Source organism: Diadema setosum, chromosome 4, assembly GCF_964275005.1.
Source record: "Diadema setosum chromosome 4, eeDiaSeto1, whole genome shotgun sequence".
Lineage (NCBI taxonomy): Eukaryota > Metazoa > Echinodermata > Echinoidea > Diadematoida > Diadematidae > Diadema > Diadema setosum.
Genome location: NC_092688.1, coordinates 31001771 through 31019934, shown reverse-complemented (window position 1 = coordinate 31019934; position 18164 = coordinate 31001771). Strand labels below are relative to the sequence as shown.

The 18164-nt window shown below is 37.7% G+C and overlaps 1 protein-coding gene across 1 annotated transcript in view; it reads left to right on the top strand.

The window, feature by feature from the left end:
• Positions 1-4145: 4145 nt before the first annotated feature.
• The window catches only part of LOC140227124 (serine/threonine-protein kinase NLK-like), a 97329-nt gene continuing 83310 nt past the window's right edge, over positions 4146-18164 (top strand). Inside the window, exon 1 of the mRNA XM_072307556.1 lies at positions 4146-4559. Coding sequence (XP_072163657.1) covers positions 4369-4559 — 191 coding nt within the window. The 5' untranslated portion in view covers positions 4146-4368. The remainder of the gene's footprint in view (positions 4560-18164) is intronic.

Here is an 18164-nt window from a genome sequence, read left to right as displayed (position 1 = left end):
AATTTTGTCCCTTGAAACATCGTCTGCTCTGTTCATAAATTTTTAATCATTTTTTTACTACGTTGTAAACAAGCACTAAGTTACCCTTTGTATCCTTTCCTTTTAATATCTTCATTTCAGCTTGTTGCTGTGTTTTCACAAATTCGATGTATAAAAATAAAAATGGGCAACAAGCCAGATTTGAGCATGGTTCAATCATTTGAACTTTTCATTCTCTTCTGTATAAATGTAATGCTTCATTTTAGATGGGAAGAAAAAACTCATCAAACCCTGCAACTGGTCGTGCCTTAGCTATTAAAATGCAGAGAGAAAGAGAGAGAGAGAGAGAGAGAGAGAGAGAGAGAGAGAGAGATGGGAAACCATAGTTTTCAGTATACCTGGTTATTCTTGATTACATGAAATCTAAACTATACTTGGCAAGCATTAAAAGACTCCTGCGACATAATTTTATTTAAATAAAACATATAAATTTCTACTATTATACAACACTATACATGTGTAATGGTTTACTTAATTGTAACGAATCATAATTATCAATGCAATGCGCATAACATAAAAGATTAAAATACAAACAAAGAATAATAGACGTAATAGACGTAGTAATCACAATATGGTAAAAAATGTTACTGTTAAAAAAAAGCTTGATGAATATGCAAATCCATGCGTGCGTATGAATGTGCGATATATGAAATAAAATAAACAGTATTTACGTAATTGACACAGTACATAATCCAATGACAGATCATGTTGATTTTTTCATTGGCGGATGAAGTACTTTTATTACTGTTGTTTCTTTACATCTGATGAACAGGTAGCAAAATGCTTGTATTTTCGGACTTGAATGAATTATTATGTATTGAACACAGTGTGTTGCCATAGACTGAAGTACCCTCAGTCAAGTGCAATTCCATTCAAGTTCACGGTGATGTCATCATCTTTTACTATAGTCACCCATTGATCTGCACTCAAATCTGCCCATTATGTTTCATTGTCTGAGATGGAGAAAAAAAATAATTGGTGGCCTGTATTCTCTTCTAATCATCGCAGTGCTGTAATAATAGACATTTTTAGGGGAACGGATATTACAGGTGTTTCATCATTATTATCACAAAACATTGCATGATATTTGTGTGTGAAATCAAGGAGAGTTATTTGACATAATCAGCGCGCATGCGCATGTTTCGTGCGGATATAATTATCATGTCTGTGACGAGGCAAAATTTTTCTTAGTTCACGTCCGATTTTGATACAATTTATACGCATGTGTTAATATCATCTAATAGCCATCATGGTGATTTTGTGAAATGTTATACATTGAAGTTATTTGGAAGTTCGTTTCATTGGTTCGAAATTCTAGCCTCATTATATACAGTACTCTCATAAATTATTTTTGGAATGTATGCATGGGGTCGTAAAAATCACAGCTTTGTCCGTTTAATATCATTTGATGTCTAATGTCATATTCTATGGCCCTACATCACTGCACACACAATGCACTTGCAATGGAACATTTAAGTCACTTGCGTCAAACTCCTTCTCAATAGTCTCTTCTAGACGCAACTTTAGACCAGAAATATGAATCTTCGGGATGTGGTGAGCTTGAAACCTGACCTCCCCTGTCTTGAATGAGAGGAATCTTGGGCAGCTTCGTGAAGGAAATTAAGACGATATTAGTTTTTATTAAGGTTTGTTATTTGATGCCCGAACGCAATATAATTAATCACATAATATATCAACATACCCAAAGGATAGGGGATTTCATAGCACGAACGCCATTGCGACGAATTCAACGTGCACAAGGACATTTTCAGGACGCGCATTCAGCAACCGGCACTATGATTCAGTGTAAAAGAGTCCCTTTTATGACGTAAGCGGGAAGTGAAATCAAGCGAGTTCCGCCTCCTCTATACTAGTACATGTACTCCCCTCACTATCGTATCGTTTAAATCTGCTTATGTCCAGGTATATAGCCTATAATCGATGGTCTGATCAGCCGTGTCTTGGAATCACGAGCCGTCCAACAATAAGTCATAAAATCCGTGGCAGCCAGATCCTTATTTGGTTTAACACGGCTGGAGTGCACGAACTTCCTTGACTTATCTCTTCGAATAAACCAACCAAGGCTACCCCTTAAAAAAAGTAAAGAGATAGGACAACGTCATAATCAGACCCATTACAACCAAAACCTTAAAGAATGAGGAATAAACGCAAAGGACAATGGTGATTATGATGATCATGAAGATAATGAAGGTATAATAATGATATCGATAACAATATCAACCATCATCATCATCCTTATTATTATCATTATTATTATCATAATGATGATAATAATAATGGTAATGATAATAAAAAAGATAGTTATATATGATAAGAATAATGATGATGATAACAATAAAAATGATAATAACAATTATAACATTAAATGACAATGAATATCATAACAATAAGACGAAGAAATAGGAAGATGAGAAGAAGACGAAGAAGAAATAGAATAAGACCGAGCAAAGTTTTGATTTTTTTTTTTCATACGTCATGTTATCATAATTTAATATCCCGGAAATAGACAAAGACAGATCGTGTCTCCACATGGTGTAAATTGCATCCAGACGTTTCGCACACTCAATAACATATCATTGAGCATGATCTGGCACTCATCATGAGAATACTATGCAGTCCAACAAATAACAAGTTATATTGTCATGAACCACAAATGAAAGTGTCGGCGTGTCAGGAACTTGGGTCTCAGTAACAAGAGCCTATGTGATTTTGTGATCACAGAGTAATACAGTCATCACAGCAGATCCATCACGTATTTTACACTCTATATAATTTTGGTGTGAGGAATTTATACGTCCACCTGCAATGATCAGAGTCATATATACAAATACAATGGTAAGAAGGATTATGCAGCAGATACAGATTTCTAAATTTAATCACCCGTGCAGACTAATAAAGTCACGTGAGTTCTCGTGATGGAAGCCAGCAAGAATACTCATCATGCACCGAATGCATCTCAACTTATTGGAAATACCCTAAAAGGAAGCCGAAAGAAAATAAAAATATACACGTCTCAACATGATAATTCAGTAATGCAATTTTTGGTTTTGCATTTTGTATTTTGTATTTTTTTTTTTTTTTGGTGGAGCTATCATTCAATGCATATAACAGAATAAAACTGTATCTGAATCATCAGTGAGGTAATCGCGGTTCTTCAGCTTCGGTTTAATGGAAATGAGAAAATGCGATTATAGTGTGGTGTGCTTAATATATATATATATATATACATATATATATATATATATATATATATATATATATATATGTATATATAAATATTAAAAAAACGCATTGTCACAGTCACAAATACTATTTGTCTCTGTGCATAGAATAATGACAAACACACACCACACACACACACACACATATGTATTTATTTATATAGTCATCATAATAGGTTCGCGGAACATGGGAGGGGGGGGGGGGCTGCAGGCCAAACATCCGTGAATTTCCAAAAGTTTGATCATTGTAGATTCTTTTCGTCTAAGGAAAGAAAAGAAAATAATCACACCCATATTTGTATACATTCATATGACTTGATTTATCTAGTAAAATAATAAGATTGTATCATGTAGGCCTACTCGAGTACATCGGAACGTTTAGATACAACTATGAGACAGTGTGATATCATAATAATGCTTTGTTATACTGTGTTGATAGTGTACGTGTTAGTGCCGGTATACTGATTTGGATTTCAGCTCATGGTATGACACAAATGATATCATCGTATTGATTGGACGGTGACTGGGTGATAGCTAGGGCTGTTGTGACCAACTATATAACATTCCATGAAGCTGAATAATGACTGGGCGTTCGGAGGTACAGCCACGTAAACGCTTATCACAAAGAAATTGCTCAGTGTGTCAACAGTACACGTGCCGCCTGTACTCTCGCAGAAAACGAGAGATGTTGAACGAGATCGTAGCAGGGCTTTGTTCTGCTGCAGCAAAAAGCAGTCGTGTCTCCGGAGTGTTTTATCCTGTGAGCTGAGCACACTGCAAAAGACGTGATGTGTGTAGAGTGGCCGTGCTCCAGTTGATGTGGGGAGTGTGAGCCGCTCTAACCGCGTTTTGATCCGTGTTTTCTTCTCTACCTCAGTTGACAGTCAGTGAACACTCACATCAGCTGCTAAGTTTCACTTTGATCATTATTCCAGTGCAATTAGGAGACATGAGTCGATGCCGCTGCTGAGATATACCGGATTTTAAAGTCCACCTTCAATTGCTGGCCCTCGCTGTCGCCGCCGCCCGGCTAGAGAAGGCGTCTCTGCGCCCGAGTTTCTCCCCGCTCGTCTCCCTCCGATGTGATATGGCTGTTTGTGGCTCTAGAATTTCTCACTCTCAGATGGCTTTCGCTAACGGGTCCTCTAGCGCCCATGATCGTGCAATCCTGAGTGCAACTCAGACCTACTATCAGCCTTCTCCTGCCGCCTCGTCTGTGCCTAGAAGAGAATTTGAGCCCGATCGTCCAATCGGTTATGGGGCGTTTGGCGTTGTGTGGTAAGTCGATCCCTTTGTTTGGAATCAGCCCGCATTGCTTGCGTTGAATGGCCCCGATCAAGCCAGCCAGCACCGTCCATCACCTCGCACAGCAATCAATGCGAAAGATGCGGCTAAGCGGCTAGCTAGCTTGATCGAGATCACGTACGTACCCGTACTCACACTATGCACTGTCTGCAGTGCAGATGCAAGGGGCTTCGCCCTTGCTTTCTTGATTGACTATCAAATACAGTATTTCTTGAGACCTGAGTAGAATGTGTTTCAGTTGTTTTGTTATTCAATATTACCGTTCACCTCAGAAAATTATCACACCGTTACCTAGCTTCATACAATTCATTGTTCTGCCCTTCACTGCTTATCAAAGAACCAATCATTTCATTTTGATGTACAGTACGTCAGTAGGCACCATAGGCATAGCTAAGGTCCCTAGAAATTCTCGTAAATGATTCTGCTAGCTATGCAGGTAGAATCTTATTGTGGGGGAATACAACAAAAATACATGTCTCTCTCAATTTATGGCTTCCAGGAGAGTCTTTTGTTAAGAAGAAATGACTCTGACAGATCTAAAGTGATCTTGTATCTGGAAGAGTGAATATTTGCACAGCCAGTTCCAAGTGACTGATAATCCCCGCTATCTGCATTCATTATGATTCTGGGGGAAGGCTGTGTGTGAGTCTCCTCAGCTCAGCTTTTGTCCATAGCCCTCCTGCACCTGTGCAGGTTCCATTGCAAGTCATACACTGTGTCTTTGAACAGAAGGGCTGGAATTATTTGGATGTAGGCCTACACAATATCACCTTGCAGTGAACAGCTGGTCATCTGTGTTCCTTTCTTGTGGCTTGTCTTTTGTCTCTTGTAAGTCTTAGGCCTTTCTTTGATTATTTTTTTTTTTATTTAACCCACAAAATACCAAAGTCTCCTTTGTTTAATAATAAGAAGGTACTTTTTTTTCTCAAGAAGTGGAATGTAGACGCAAGGTTTCTACATCCCCTTCATTCATAAAGATAGAGCAGTACACGTACAAGTGTGATGTCATAGCCATTCATTGCCATGGAAACTGGTTCTAAACAACCTCACCTGGCCTGCGTGTTTTACCGCGCACACCTGGTTCCAACCCAAGCTATAACAAAAGAATATGACATCAACACTTCTGGGTATTCTAATATTGAAAAGGATTGCTCATGTAGAGTTTGTTGTTGTTTTGTACATTATGCCAATTATAATTTGGGATAAAATGTAAATTGTTACAACTACAAATTCAGTGATCATCATTGTAACCCTATGTTGTATTACGGTATACATTGTTGGGCATTTCCCTGCTTGAATTATTTATTAAGTCTAAAAAAATAGTTTTTATATTATATAAAAGAAGAAATTGGTAAAATTGCTGATAAGATAGGGCTTACCATGATTTTTGAAAAGCTTTAATCAACGTTTACATGTACAAGTAAGTGAATAGAAGACAAAATAGATGAACTATGACACTGTTTATCATCTCTATTACTTTTGTTTTGTTTTGTTTTTTGGTTATTCACAAAATCCATCCTTTTATCATCTTTCTATACCGGTACCAAGTTTTCTTTGCCATGATTCATACCCCTAAATGAACATGTAAATACATACATGTAGCTTTTTGTATGTTGTTAATAGTTGTGATTAAACACTGGGATGAAAATTTAGATGATTATAAAAGCCCATTTACAGTACATTGTACAGTATGTCATGAAAAACAAATTTGTCATTGTAATTTGTATTGTAACAGTTGTTGTTATTCAGTTATGTTTGTCTCTGTTATGTGAACACAAAGTGAAATATGAATTAAAATCACACAATTCTTAAGATTTCATTTTCAGTTTTGATCAAACAATTCTGAAGATTTCATTTTCAGTTTTGATCAAAGTAGTCGACCACTACAGGTACATAATGATTCATATGCTCAACATGTTAGCCTACAGTAGGACCTCTTTTTCAGATTATGATCTGCAAAGACCATTCACTATCTGGAATCGAAAGTAGTATGTATTGCATCTTTTGTTGTTATGAAGGAATTTGAACAGCTACTGTACTACTAGGATTGTATGAGTCGCAAGAGTACACAGAAGTATAGATCTTGACTGACAGCAGGATTAGTGTGAATTCTGAAATGCAATTAAGCATACTTTAGATAATTAGTGTACGCCTAACGAATAAATGTACAAATTTTTGTAAGTCAAGGTGAAACATGTAAGCATCGAAATGATATTCAGAGCTGTTATGTGTCCATTGATGCATTGACTTTAGTAATCTATCGTGTAGCAAAAATGTTGGCCTATGTGTTTTAAATTGTTTCATCAGAATCAACACATACTGTACACATTATGCTTTGTAGCCAACAACTCAATACTTTGCATATTTACAGTACCTGTTCAAGTTGCGTACATCCTTTGTTCAAGCAGGCCTGACCACACGACTCAGCCTTCCCTTCATCCATTTCAACGCCACAAGGATCAGTCAACTACACACAGCCTTGACATGTTCAAGATATTTCATACGTGTGTGAACTTGGCTGGCTATTTTGCCTCATGGATAATAAGCCCACAATGTGCCTAATGGATAATAAGCCCACAATGTGCCTACAGTGAACCTTTGCACAGGCAGGGACCTCCACACTTGAAGGAAAGTAGGTCAGTCTTCTGGATTGATGATAGTGCAGATCACACCAATTGATGTCACAAGGCCAAATTGTGATCCACGTAGCTAATCATGGATGATTCATGTTTACTTCTCGTCGTTGACCCATATGACATTGAGGCTGTGCGGGTAGCTGAGCTCTGTCTATTTTGTTTTGTTTTGTTTTGTCTTGTTGTTGTTGTTATGAGTTTTTGTGTTGTAATCAGAGGCAAGAAAAATACAGGTTTCCTATGAGACTAAGAAATGATGAAACAAAGCCTTGCTGATGTGGTAAAAAAGATATGATCTTAAAGTACAAATATGATATCAGAATGGATTTTGTAGCTTATAATTGTTTCTTAACAAATGCAAAAACCAATTCACTCTGAATATTTGAAGTGTACATTGGTATACAATAATTGTACATCAGTGTACACTTATTTAGGGAGTCACAAAAGCTTTCTTCCTCTTACCAAATGGGCATTTAGGATTTAGTCAATCCCCTAGGTTTCATTACCAGTCAAGTCTCTCCTATTTTTAAAATTCCCCACAAGTGAGTTTAGTTATTCGCGAGTATAAAGTGGGTGTAAAGCATTCTGTCATGAATTATGCATGACACCTAAACCTACACCACAATGCAACTAAACATCGTTTGCGCTGGTAGTGACACTGAGCACTTGTACACAAAATTACTCGAGAGCAGAATGCAGGTATACATGGTGAATATGGTTCACTATAATAGTGCGTTGTCATTGAGCTATTAATTTTGTTTCTAATTTACATCCGAAGAGACAGCACCATTATTGAAAGGCATACTGTGCTTGCCCTGTGCTCTGATACCTAGCTTGTTTTACGTGGCAGCACCTTTATCAGTTGGTCTATGTCTTCCTCCTCATTTGAATAGCTATACCAGCATCTACTGTAAGTCCAGCTGACCACATGGTGGGATAGAACCTTTGTCCTGAGCTGACCACAGACCCGAAGATACACAAAGCTGTTTTCTTTGTTGTTGCGTAACAGGGCAGCCTTTGAGTTTCAAGTTATCCTGTGGTCCATGCGCTGTACTCGTATGGAACACTATTGGGTCTTTGTTACCATCCAGAGCTAACTCTTATCACACAGTTTGTGAATCCTTGTGCGGCAAGTCTTTGTTTGTGCTTTGAAGAGCGAATGTTCAGAGGATGGAAGTAATAGGCTTGTGTAAGGTATTACAGTACAACACACTCGTGCCCATATTCTCTTGATAGACTTTTTGCTGTAATTCTGTAATATTAGTACTTATGCTGGTATGTTTATACAACATCTCATCGATGAGAGATTGAAATGCAGGGAATAACTCTTTACCATTACAATACTATGGCTATGAAGTGTGCTGTTAGTTCTTCTACTGGTACAAACACATTTTCCTAAAGCATTGACAGAAACAGATATCTTACTGAATACAGATTTTAAGGAATACTGCATTTGTTACAAATTATTTCACAAACTTGCCGATCCGTTTTTTTTTTTTTTTTTTTTTTACTCGACCAACTTCTGTCAAATGGCTCACTTACCAATTTATAAGTGTACATTAGAGAATGTTTCTTATACACGTCCACTCTCTGTAGCTGGGTTTAAAGACTAGCTGAGTGTTCATGTACGTATAATGTGCGTTATATGGTGGTGGGTGTGTTTCTCAAAAAAATCAGGTTAATCTTATATTCTAAGATCAGCTGAAAATTATGATATGCTGTGTATGTCTTTAGTGATATTCAAACTTACATTTAAGAATTACAATTTTGAAGACTTTAGGCCTTAATATGCAAAATAAAATTGAGGATAAAAGAATTCAGATAGAATGTAAATTTTTGATAACAATTTGAAGTGGATTCTTAAAACATTAGTTAAAACTGAATAGGGAAACCAATGGCATACCATTGTTTTAAGTTGATCTTAACTTTTAGATTGACATAACTTCTTTTGAGATCCCCCCCCCCCCCCATCATCACAAACATTTCACTCCCCAGAATGCTGATGTTCCCAACCAGCACTGACCCTACCTGCTTATTATACAGCTAGCTGCACTGCCCACATCCCCACACAGAATCAATATTGCCATTGTATTCTGAGCAACATTGTAGGCAGTGTGTGGTCAATAAGGTTAGAGATTAATTTTGTGGGTTTTACAAGGAGGCTACAAAAGTGCGCAGGTGCACAGAACTCATATCAAAATTAAGTGCATTGCATTGCTATGTTGGTAGGCTGAAATTAGTTGAAGATTCCCTTCTTTTCTGTGTAGTTTTTAATTGCGCGTACGATTAATTTCAAATATGCATCATGTAATCACTACTACACTGTACCTCCATCATTGCCCAGATGCAAATTGCAAATCACTCAGAAGTAAATTATAGCCTTTGGCGACAACGCACGTGATTCACAACAGGCACGTTCTGCTGCATGTGAAGCACCAGACCTGTGAATATTGAGGGGACTGAAAGTTAATTTTATGCATTGTTAAAGCGCAGTCTTGTTGGGTTCCCAATGCATTGAATTTTCACCATAGAACATGACATACTATATATGCTATATTCAAATTAATATAACAATAAACCCTTATTTTTTCACAGAGACTGTTGCTACGTTGTACCCTGAAAGTATGAGAATATATAGTACCGTACACGTATCAACACATGAAAAACAGACTATGAGGTCCTCTCTCTTCTTTCTTTTTATTCTCTCTCCTTTCTTAATGTCATTCACTATATGATGCAATATTTGGTACCCTGGGGTACCAAATGAAAATTCGCCATTTTGTTGAATTAATTATTTTTTTTTTCAGTGCTGTACCCTGGCTTACCAAAAAATGTGTCAAAATATTTTTTAGGATTATTGTAGTAATATTATGCACAAAAATGTTTTCTTATTTGTGATTATGCAACAATTAATGCATGCAACTGATAATTATTTTCTGCTCTGAACCTTTTTCTTTCGCATTTCATATCTTATTATCGACCATTCGCGCACGCGTAGAAGATTATAAAGATAAAAGTTACGGTAGATGATGTTTACAAAACGGTGTGGTGCTAGAAATTACTTCGAAAAACACCTTTGGTGCTAGTTCATTGCGACGACTTTGCCGTACTCGAATTCGGAATCGGCGTATCTGAATTCGGATACGCATTATAAATAATGGGCATGAGATGGCGCTATACAACGCGGTACCCCGGGTTACAACGGTACCCCGGTGTACGGCGTGCCGAATCATATCCCAAGAGTTTTGTTATATATCTTGACATACATATGTAAACAACAACAACAACTGTACTATGCATGTGAGACAGCTAAGTTTAAGTTTGCCATTTAGTTCAGTTTGTATCTAGATTTTTAGGTTGTCACCATTTCTCATTTGACCTCTACTTTAATTTCTCTGATCACCTTCATTCCTTTCCTATTCAGATGTGTCCTTCCATTGCATCCCCACATCTGTCTCTTTTGTTTCACATTCTGTGTGATACCCGTATTCCACATTCTGTGTGATACCCGTATTCCACAGAGCTTTTTTCTCAGTGGTCACCCCTTTGAAGCAAAGTTATTTGCTTCTGGACACCCACCGAAGTGTAACCGATGGCAGTCTGATGAATCCGACTTGTGTTGGTCGAATATCAGATCAGTATCAGACATGTCGGTCGTGATCCGATGTGGCAAGATCGTCTGATGAAAGAACTTACTAGTAGCTCAGATCTTAGGTCGCCGTCAAACACCATTTCCAGTATCAAGTCCAGTCATTGTCGGATAAGTGTCGAGTCAGTCCAATAAATGTAGAGTTTATCCAATGTGTGTTAGACTTGTGTTGTGCAACTATTGGGCGTGTCCAGCCATCCTACTATGACAGTCTGTTGAGTTTCTGACTGAAAAACAGAATAACTTCAGTTTTGATTCCGGGGCTCTCCTGTCATTGGTACCACCTCAGTGAGCCTTGGTGTGAGTCTCTGGACTCTGTCGGATCAGATTTCATTGGAACTCATAGGAACGTCATTTTTTTTTTTTTTTTCATTTTACTATTTAGGGATCATCATCACACTTGCTTTCATTTGTACATCAACATGTACAGTTGTAGTTTTGGTGAATAAGATTCTTACTTACGTAGTTGGCCTCCCCTTTTTCTTTTCCCTTGATTTGCTGTGTTAGTTAATGCAAAGATGCAACTGTACTTTATGTAAATTATTTTCATTGTGTTAAACTTCGCAGAGGGCAAGCAGCCTCAAAGTAATTCAGTGTACCTCAGGATTTCAAGTCTGCAAGACTCATTCTATACCTGTGTTCATGCATCACATAGCACTCGTACAGTAATATTGATGAAAGAAGTACAATGGAAATTTTCAACATTGTATGAGTCAAATTGTCCAAGACCCTGACTTTGATCTACGTTTTGTAAACATCAAGTCAGGATTTCGCAACTCTCCTGGTGATTATGAATATATGGGGGTATTCCACTGGAGGTTTCTTGCCAGAAAACAAAGACAGAAACAAAGAAAAAAAGATGTAGCGTTCATGGGATTACCAACAGGGGAATTCCTGATATGAATGTTTTGCAAGGTTCTTCAGAGATTTTTCAATTGTAGAGGTACATTTTTAAAGGCATTGTACAGTACTGGTTGAGGTAGGTGTTCATGTTTTGAACATTCCTAAGTGAGATAATGAAAAGGCTCTTATGAAATATGAAAGAGCATGTAATTTTAAGGCGGATTCAACCTTTATTTGATGAAAATTGATTTTCAAATGGCTGAGATATCCAAAAAAGTGCTCATAATAAAAGGCGACATGCCCCAACTTTATTAGTATCTCTTTGTTTCACCTTGTTTTTGGATATCTCAGCCATTTCAAAACCGATTTTCATCGAATAAACTTTTGATACCCCTTAGAATTGCATGCTTTTTGACATCTCATAGAGTGGTTTCTGAATATCTCACAAAACGTTAAAAGCTAAATATTCACCTCGACCAGAACTGTACACACCCTTTAAGTACCAGATAGCTAGAGAAACAAAGTGGCACTTGTGTGTTTGCGAAATGACCCACCTTACTATTAAGCATCATGGCTCAGTTTGCAGGGAGCTGCTTGTAGAAGTAGGGGAAAGCTACTTTGTACAATACTATAAAAGCAGGGTATATTTTCACAGTAGTAAATTTTTGCACTCTGCCGACTAAGATAAATTTCTTGTTTATGAAGAAATTACATAGTGGTACATAGAACAAGCAAAAATATTTGCATGCTTTTACTTTCATGGTAGCTTCTGGTTGCACGAAATTCATGAAAATTCACATTTGTACAGTGACTTATTACAGAAAAGGTCAGCATGTTCTTCAATCTGCCTAATTTTGCTTTTTAAATGCTTGTACTTTTCACACCTTCCATTCATTGTGACTTCTAGACAATCATTTGTTCACTAATACAACTGTACCTCATGCACATAATATAATATGGAATACTGGTAGTAACAGGCTAGTCCTTTAGTCTCAATTTAAAGTAGTCCTTGAAATACAAATGCCTCTGGAGAGTAATACTGAAAGAGCCTATTGCATGACACTTGTAACATAATTTACTTTATTGTACATTGATTTAACCTGTGAATTAAAGATGATGTAGGAATATACGTGTAATGTCCAAGTTGATATCCCATTTATCAGTCAACAAGTCAAGGGACATAACCATCTATTACGGAATTCTATAAAAGAGAACTCCACAATTTCTCACAATGGATTAAAAGTGATCTATAGATAACGTAAAAGTGATCTATAGATAATTTTATGTAGATGAATGAATGAATAAATAAATAAATAAATAAATGAATAATCAAATGACAATAAATAGATAAATATAGGTATGAAAGATAACAAAAATGAAGTACTAGTAATCAGAATTATTTTCAAAAGTGTTTCCTCTGTAACATGTTATTGTAGCTTAAACCTGAATGGGACTGAAGATGCATAATCAACAGATCTGGTCACATTGATACAGTACAACTCTATAGTCCTATAAAGTTGTACAAATATGTATAACCAGAAAAATGAGAAGCAGTGACTGAAGTGAGGCCAGTGCAAGACCCCAACCTCCCATTGTTCTTTGATAAATGTCTGGCCAGGTGACCTCTCTTTGTTTGGCCTGGAGGATCCCTGAACTCACCCAGAGAGTGAGAGAGAGGTTGATAGTTGGTTTGCCTTTGTCTACAGTCAAGAGTTTCCTGGTCTCAACTTTGTTGGTTGTTTACTACAGTGGGAAGGGCGAAAGTGGTCACCCCAGTTTGATAAGGCGGCCAGGCCAGTTCTCACAAAGAGTGTAGAAAAACACCTCCCCCCCCCCAAAAAAAAAAAAAAAAAAAAAACTTGTGGTGGCCAGGAACACTACCATAGTTTTGCCCCCCCCCCCCCCCCAACACTGGTATTGGTTGTTGGGTCAATTGCTACATAGAAGCCCTATCACAATATGGACAAAAACATTAATATGCCATTTTGATATAATTTTAGATTGGATACTATGTACATATAACATCAAGCAAACAAACATGAAAAACAACTTCCCTATACTATTCCCATGTAGTGAGTGAATTTTGAAACCAATAAGTGGCCAAGTTAATTGCATGATCCAGTGTACAATGTGGTTTCTACCATAAGAAGGAAGGCAAAACTTGCCATTCATAAATTCTTTATAACAAACGAAATAACAGCTGTTTTGTGACTTGTGTTTGGAACGAGCTCTGAAGTACAATTAGGCGAAATCCAAGTGCGTCCCTTTAACATGCCTCTCGGATGGAACGGAGAGAGTGTTGGCATTACAATTGAGACGGACACATCAGTGTGATGGTCTGTATGTGGGCTAATGCAGACCTGATTGCAGCTTGATGGGTCCGTATGTGTGATTCAGTAGCTATCTTTAGATCATTACTGCCTTGACTCATTTCTGAAGAAAGGTCTGCCAACTAGTATTCATTGTATGCTGAGAGGTCTGCAAATTAATGATGTTTTTGTGGCCTGACACTGTCTCTCGTTTTATGAAGCGTCCAAGTCTTGTGACTTGGTCACCATTGCTTGTTGAGTTTGGGCTAATGAGTTGAGGTTAGATTCAAGTCGTATACTGAATTTTGGTGATGTAAGGGATGATTATTGTATGTCTCACTTGGAGAGACTTCTACATGCTATATGACTGATTATTGGCATTGTTGTGAAGGAATTAATTGATGGTACACAGCTAGCTGTCCCTGAATACAGTGTACATTTGTGCTGCGGTGAAACTGCTGACATGGTCAGGGTAATGTCAGCCATAAAACAAAACCAAAGTGCAGACTAAATACACATGTATCTTATCTACAATGTAGGTGTCAATCTGGTTTTCTAGCTTTTTGCATGGAGCTTGTCTTTCTGTCTATTCATAGATGTCTCTACAAAGTGATCCCATTACAACGAACAGGGTTGTAAGAAAACTTTGTTACGTGATGATTTGAAGTAAAAATTCAGGTTCCCAAATTATTGTCTATGGTGTGAAATTCCCTTCAGACAATTGTAGGTTGTCTAATCAACCCCAGGGAGTAATTACCGGTTAATTGTATTGTTACAAACCAATGCATTCAGTGATGGCTTCAGGCAATTTTCTGGCATGGCATTGTCACACATTTGGTCTTTAATGCAAGAAAGAGGAGGACTGATGAAGTGTATTATCAGCTACAGCATCGCAAGCATGGATATTAGCATCACCATGGTAACCAATTGAAATGAGAGATCTGGGGGGTGTCTCATCAACATTTGTCAGCGCTGACCACTTGAATCACCATAGTAACAGTCAGTGACCAGAGCATCTCAGCCAATCAAAACCAAGGATTTTGCTGAAATTGGTCAGCACCGACAGTTGTCGGCGCTGACAAGCGTTGATGAATCACCCCCCAGATGTTAAGATCATGTTATTCAGAGGAGAGCATTGATTTACATTGTTGGAAGGGAGAAAATCTTTAATTTGAATGTCTAAATGTATAGATATTGGTGATATGGCTGTATATAAGACTGATATCTATAGGCCTAATGATGTAAATGCAAGCAAACTGAGAATATGATATGAAATATGGCATGAGGCTCAAATGGGAAATTGTGAAAGCAAGCCCTGCAGATATCAACCATGTATTGTGCAAAGGAACCAGGATATAGCGCTGTGTAAAAGTGGGACATACGTTTCCGTAAGGAAGACAATTTGTCTTGATGAGGTTTCATTACCAAGAATGACGGGACAGGCTGGGTATGCTTCCAATGTGGCAGTGTGCATGTGATAAAACTATATGAGTGGAAACTAGATGAATGACTATTATTGACACAATGGCAAATGAACATACAATTGTACGTGCAGTGTTTTTAATAGTGAGCACTCTACATATAACTACCAATAGGGATTGCCACAGCTGGAAGGTGCGTGGAGAGTGACTGGGAAGCCATTCAAATTATCTTAGATATAATATGTGTGTAGCAGTTAACATGCTCTGGTTGTGCCCTCAGATCTTATTTGTTTGATTGATGTTATTCGACTAAAAAAAAAAAAAAAAAAAAGGAACAATGAATTGATACCTTGTTGAATGTTTGTTCCATGCCTGATAGGACAAAGGTACAAAGTGAGCCAACACGATTAGCCTTCATCTCACAAGCCCATTGACGGCTGCTGATGTAAAACAATATCAAAGGCCTTGGGGACCTTGAGATCCATGATATGACACCTGCGATGTGTGTGTGTGTGTGTGTGTGTGTGTGTGTGTGTGTGTGTGTGTGTGTGTTTGTACCACACAGTTAAGGAGGTTGGGCTCCAGTGATTCCAAGGTGTTGGCATGGTTGTGAAATGAGCATAATCCTGCTGTTGCCCCTCTTTGCTATGCTTCGTGTGAAAACAAACCTCCAAGCTGCAATTGTGTAGGCATTAACTCTGTGCCAGTGTGCTTGTACAAATGTATGGGTATGATGTTAAAGGCTTAGAATCACAAGTTGGCATAGAGTATAAACCAATCCTTCATTACCTTTAATAACATACAGTGAAACATATGACAAAGGCGTATGATTTTCAAGGGTGTTTACCTTTCAGAGTACACCTGGTATGTTTTTGATTGAAGGGTGTGGAATTAGACCAAGAGGGCAAGGATATAGCACTGTGAAAGCAAAATGGGACAAGTTCTTCAGGAGGTACATGTAGCAATGTGATTATCAGTATTGTCATCTAACAGTGGGTCACATTGAATTACCTCCTTCGCTTCTCACTTTTAGCTGATTAATATACAACTGTACAGAGGGCAAGAAGGAACACATATTACTGGTTTGTGGAAAGAGCTTGAATATGTCTTGCATAAAATTATGCAAGCCATATTCAAGCTCATTTGTTGTGCTACCTGTATGATAAAGATTGGGCACTCGATCTGTTAATTTCACAGGTTGCAACAGTTACTGATAATCTATTGAGACTCAAACCTGTCTCGTACTTGCTTCGCCATGCAGTAATCTTACCGCCAGGCATAATTTGATTTTGGAAGTGCCACTGTGAACAATCAAATTAGTTCTTCCAACCACAACTCATGAATATTTAAAGCTGTGGAGCCTGGTATAGAACACGCTTATGATCATTTCCTGTTCATTTGACACCTCATCTAGCATGGTGGTTTTCATGCTGCCTGGCAAATATAAGAAGCTCACTGGTTCAAATCTCACTGGATGAGCTTTTCCAATGCCTCAGATTAATAGTTTGATATTCTGATCCTCATGGCACTATGGGTGCAGCAAGAAGCCTTGTTTGATATAATGGTAAGAATGATGTTTCTCCAAGCACACACACTTGCCCTGTACATACTCTTGTCTGTACAAGGTGTGTGTTTGCTTAAAATCTGCAGACATACATGTATACATGATGTACCAGTAGATTAATCCAGGTATCCCTTGTGGAAGGGGAACGTGTCCTGAAACGGACTCACTGGTGGACAAATTCCATGACGTCATCAGACTCTTATAGCAATGTTTGCGAAGTTGGAAGAGAAGTGGGTCTGGATTGCAGGGGAAGTGAATTGCTTGGAATTGCAGCATAGTGGAAATCCAGCTTGTTTCACTCCAATTGTCTATATCCCACGTGAGGAAAACAGAAAGATGTCCAGTGGAATAAAGGAAAGGCAGAGAAATTATGTCTTCCATTTGTACTTGACAATGATGAATTAATGTCTACATGCTTGGGTTTTAACTCCACGATTGTTTTGCCTTTATACAGTTTCTGCCTAAATATATATTTTTTTTTCTTTTTTTTCATGTAATGATTAGTGATTACTGTAATGTCAGAAATATTTTGCGGCATGGAATTTTTGCACATTGCCACTGGCTTTCAATGCACAAAGTCCTTAACAAGAATTTTTGTGGGCATTTCAACTTCCTGAATCTTGGCTCTGGCGAAATTAACACACACACAAATATTTTTGGCTTTACAATAATTGTTTTCTAATAATTCATAGTCTGATGATATAACAGCTCAGTAACTGGATCAGAGCTGGTCATAAAACAGGCAATACAGTAGTTCACACCAGCTGTCATGGCCGGAAACAGCATTTAAAAAAAAAAAATACAAATGGGACATGAATGGAGACTCCACGTAATTTGTACCATTTCTGGGTATGTACGCATCCCCGCACAGCGTATGGACTCTGTCAGATCAAATAGTACATAATCTGTCTTCCATGTTGTGTCATACAGGTAAGTAAATACTGTCAAGGTGCACACATGTACCAGGTATTTGAAGAACAGGGCTCACTTAAGCTGAACTGTACTGTGTGTCCAATCTGAGGCTGGACTTCGTACCATTTCAGTGTAATATGACTGTGCAGATCTTATATTGTTAATTTATGTATGAAGATAATCATATAACATTTGCAAACAAGAACAAGATTTTGTTTCATTATACAACTGTATTTTCGTGAAGAAT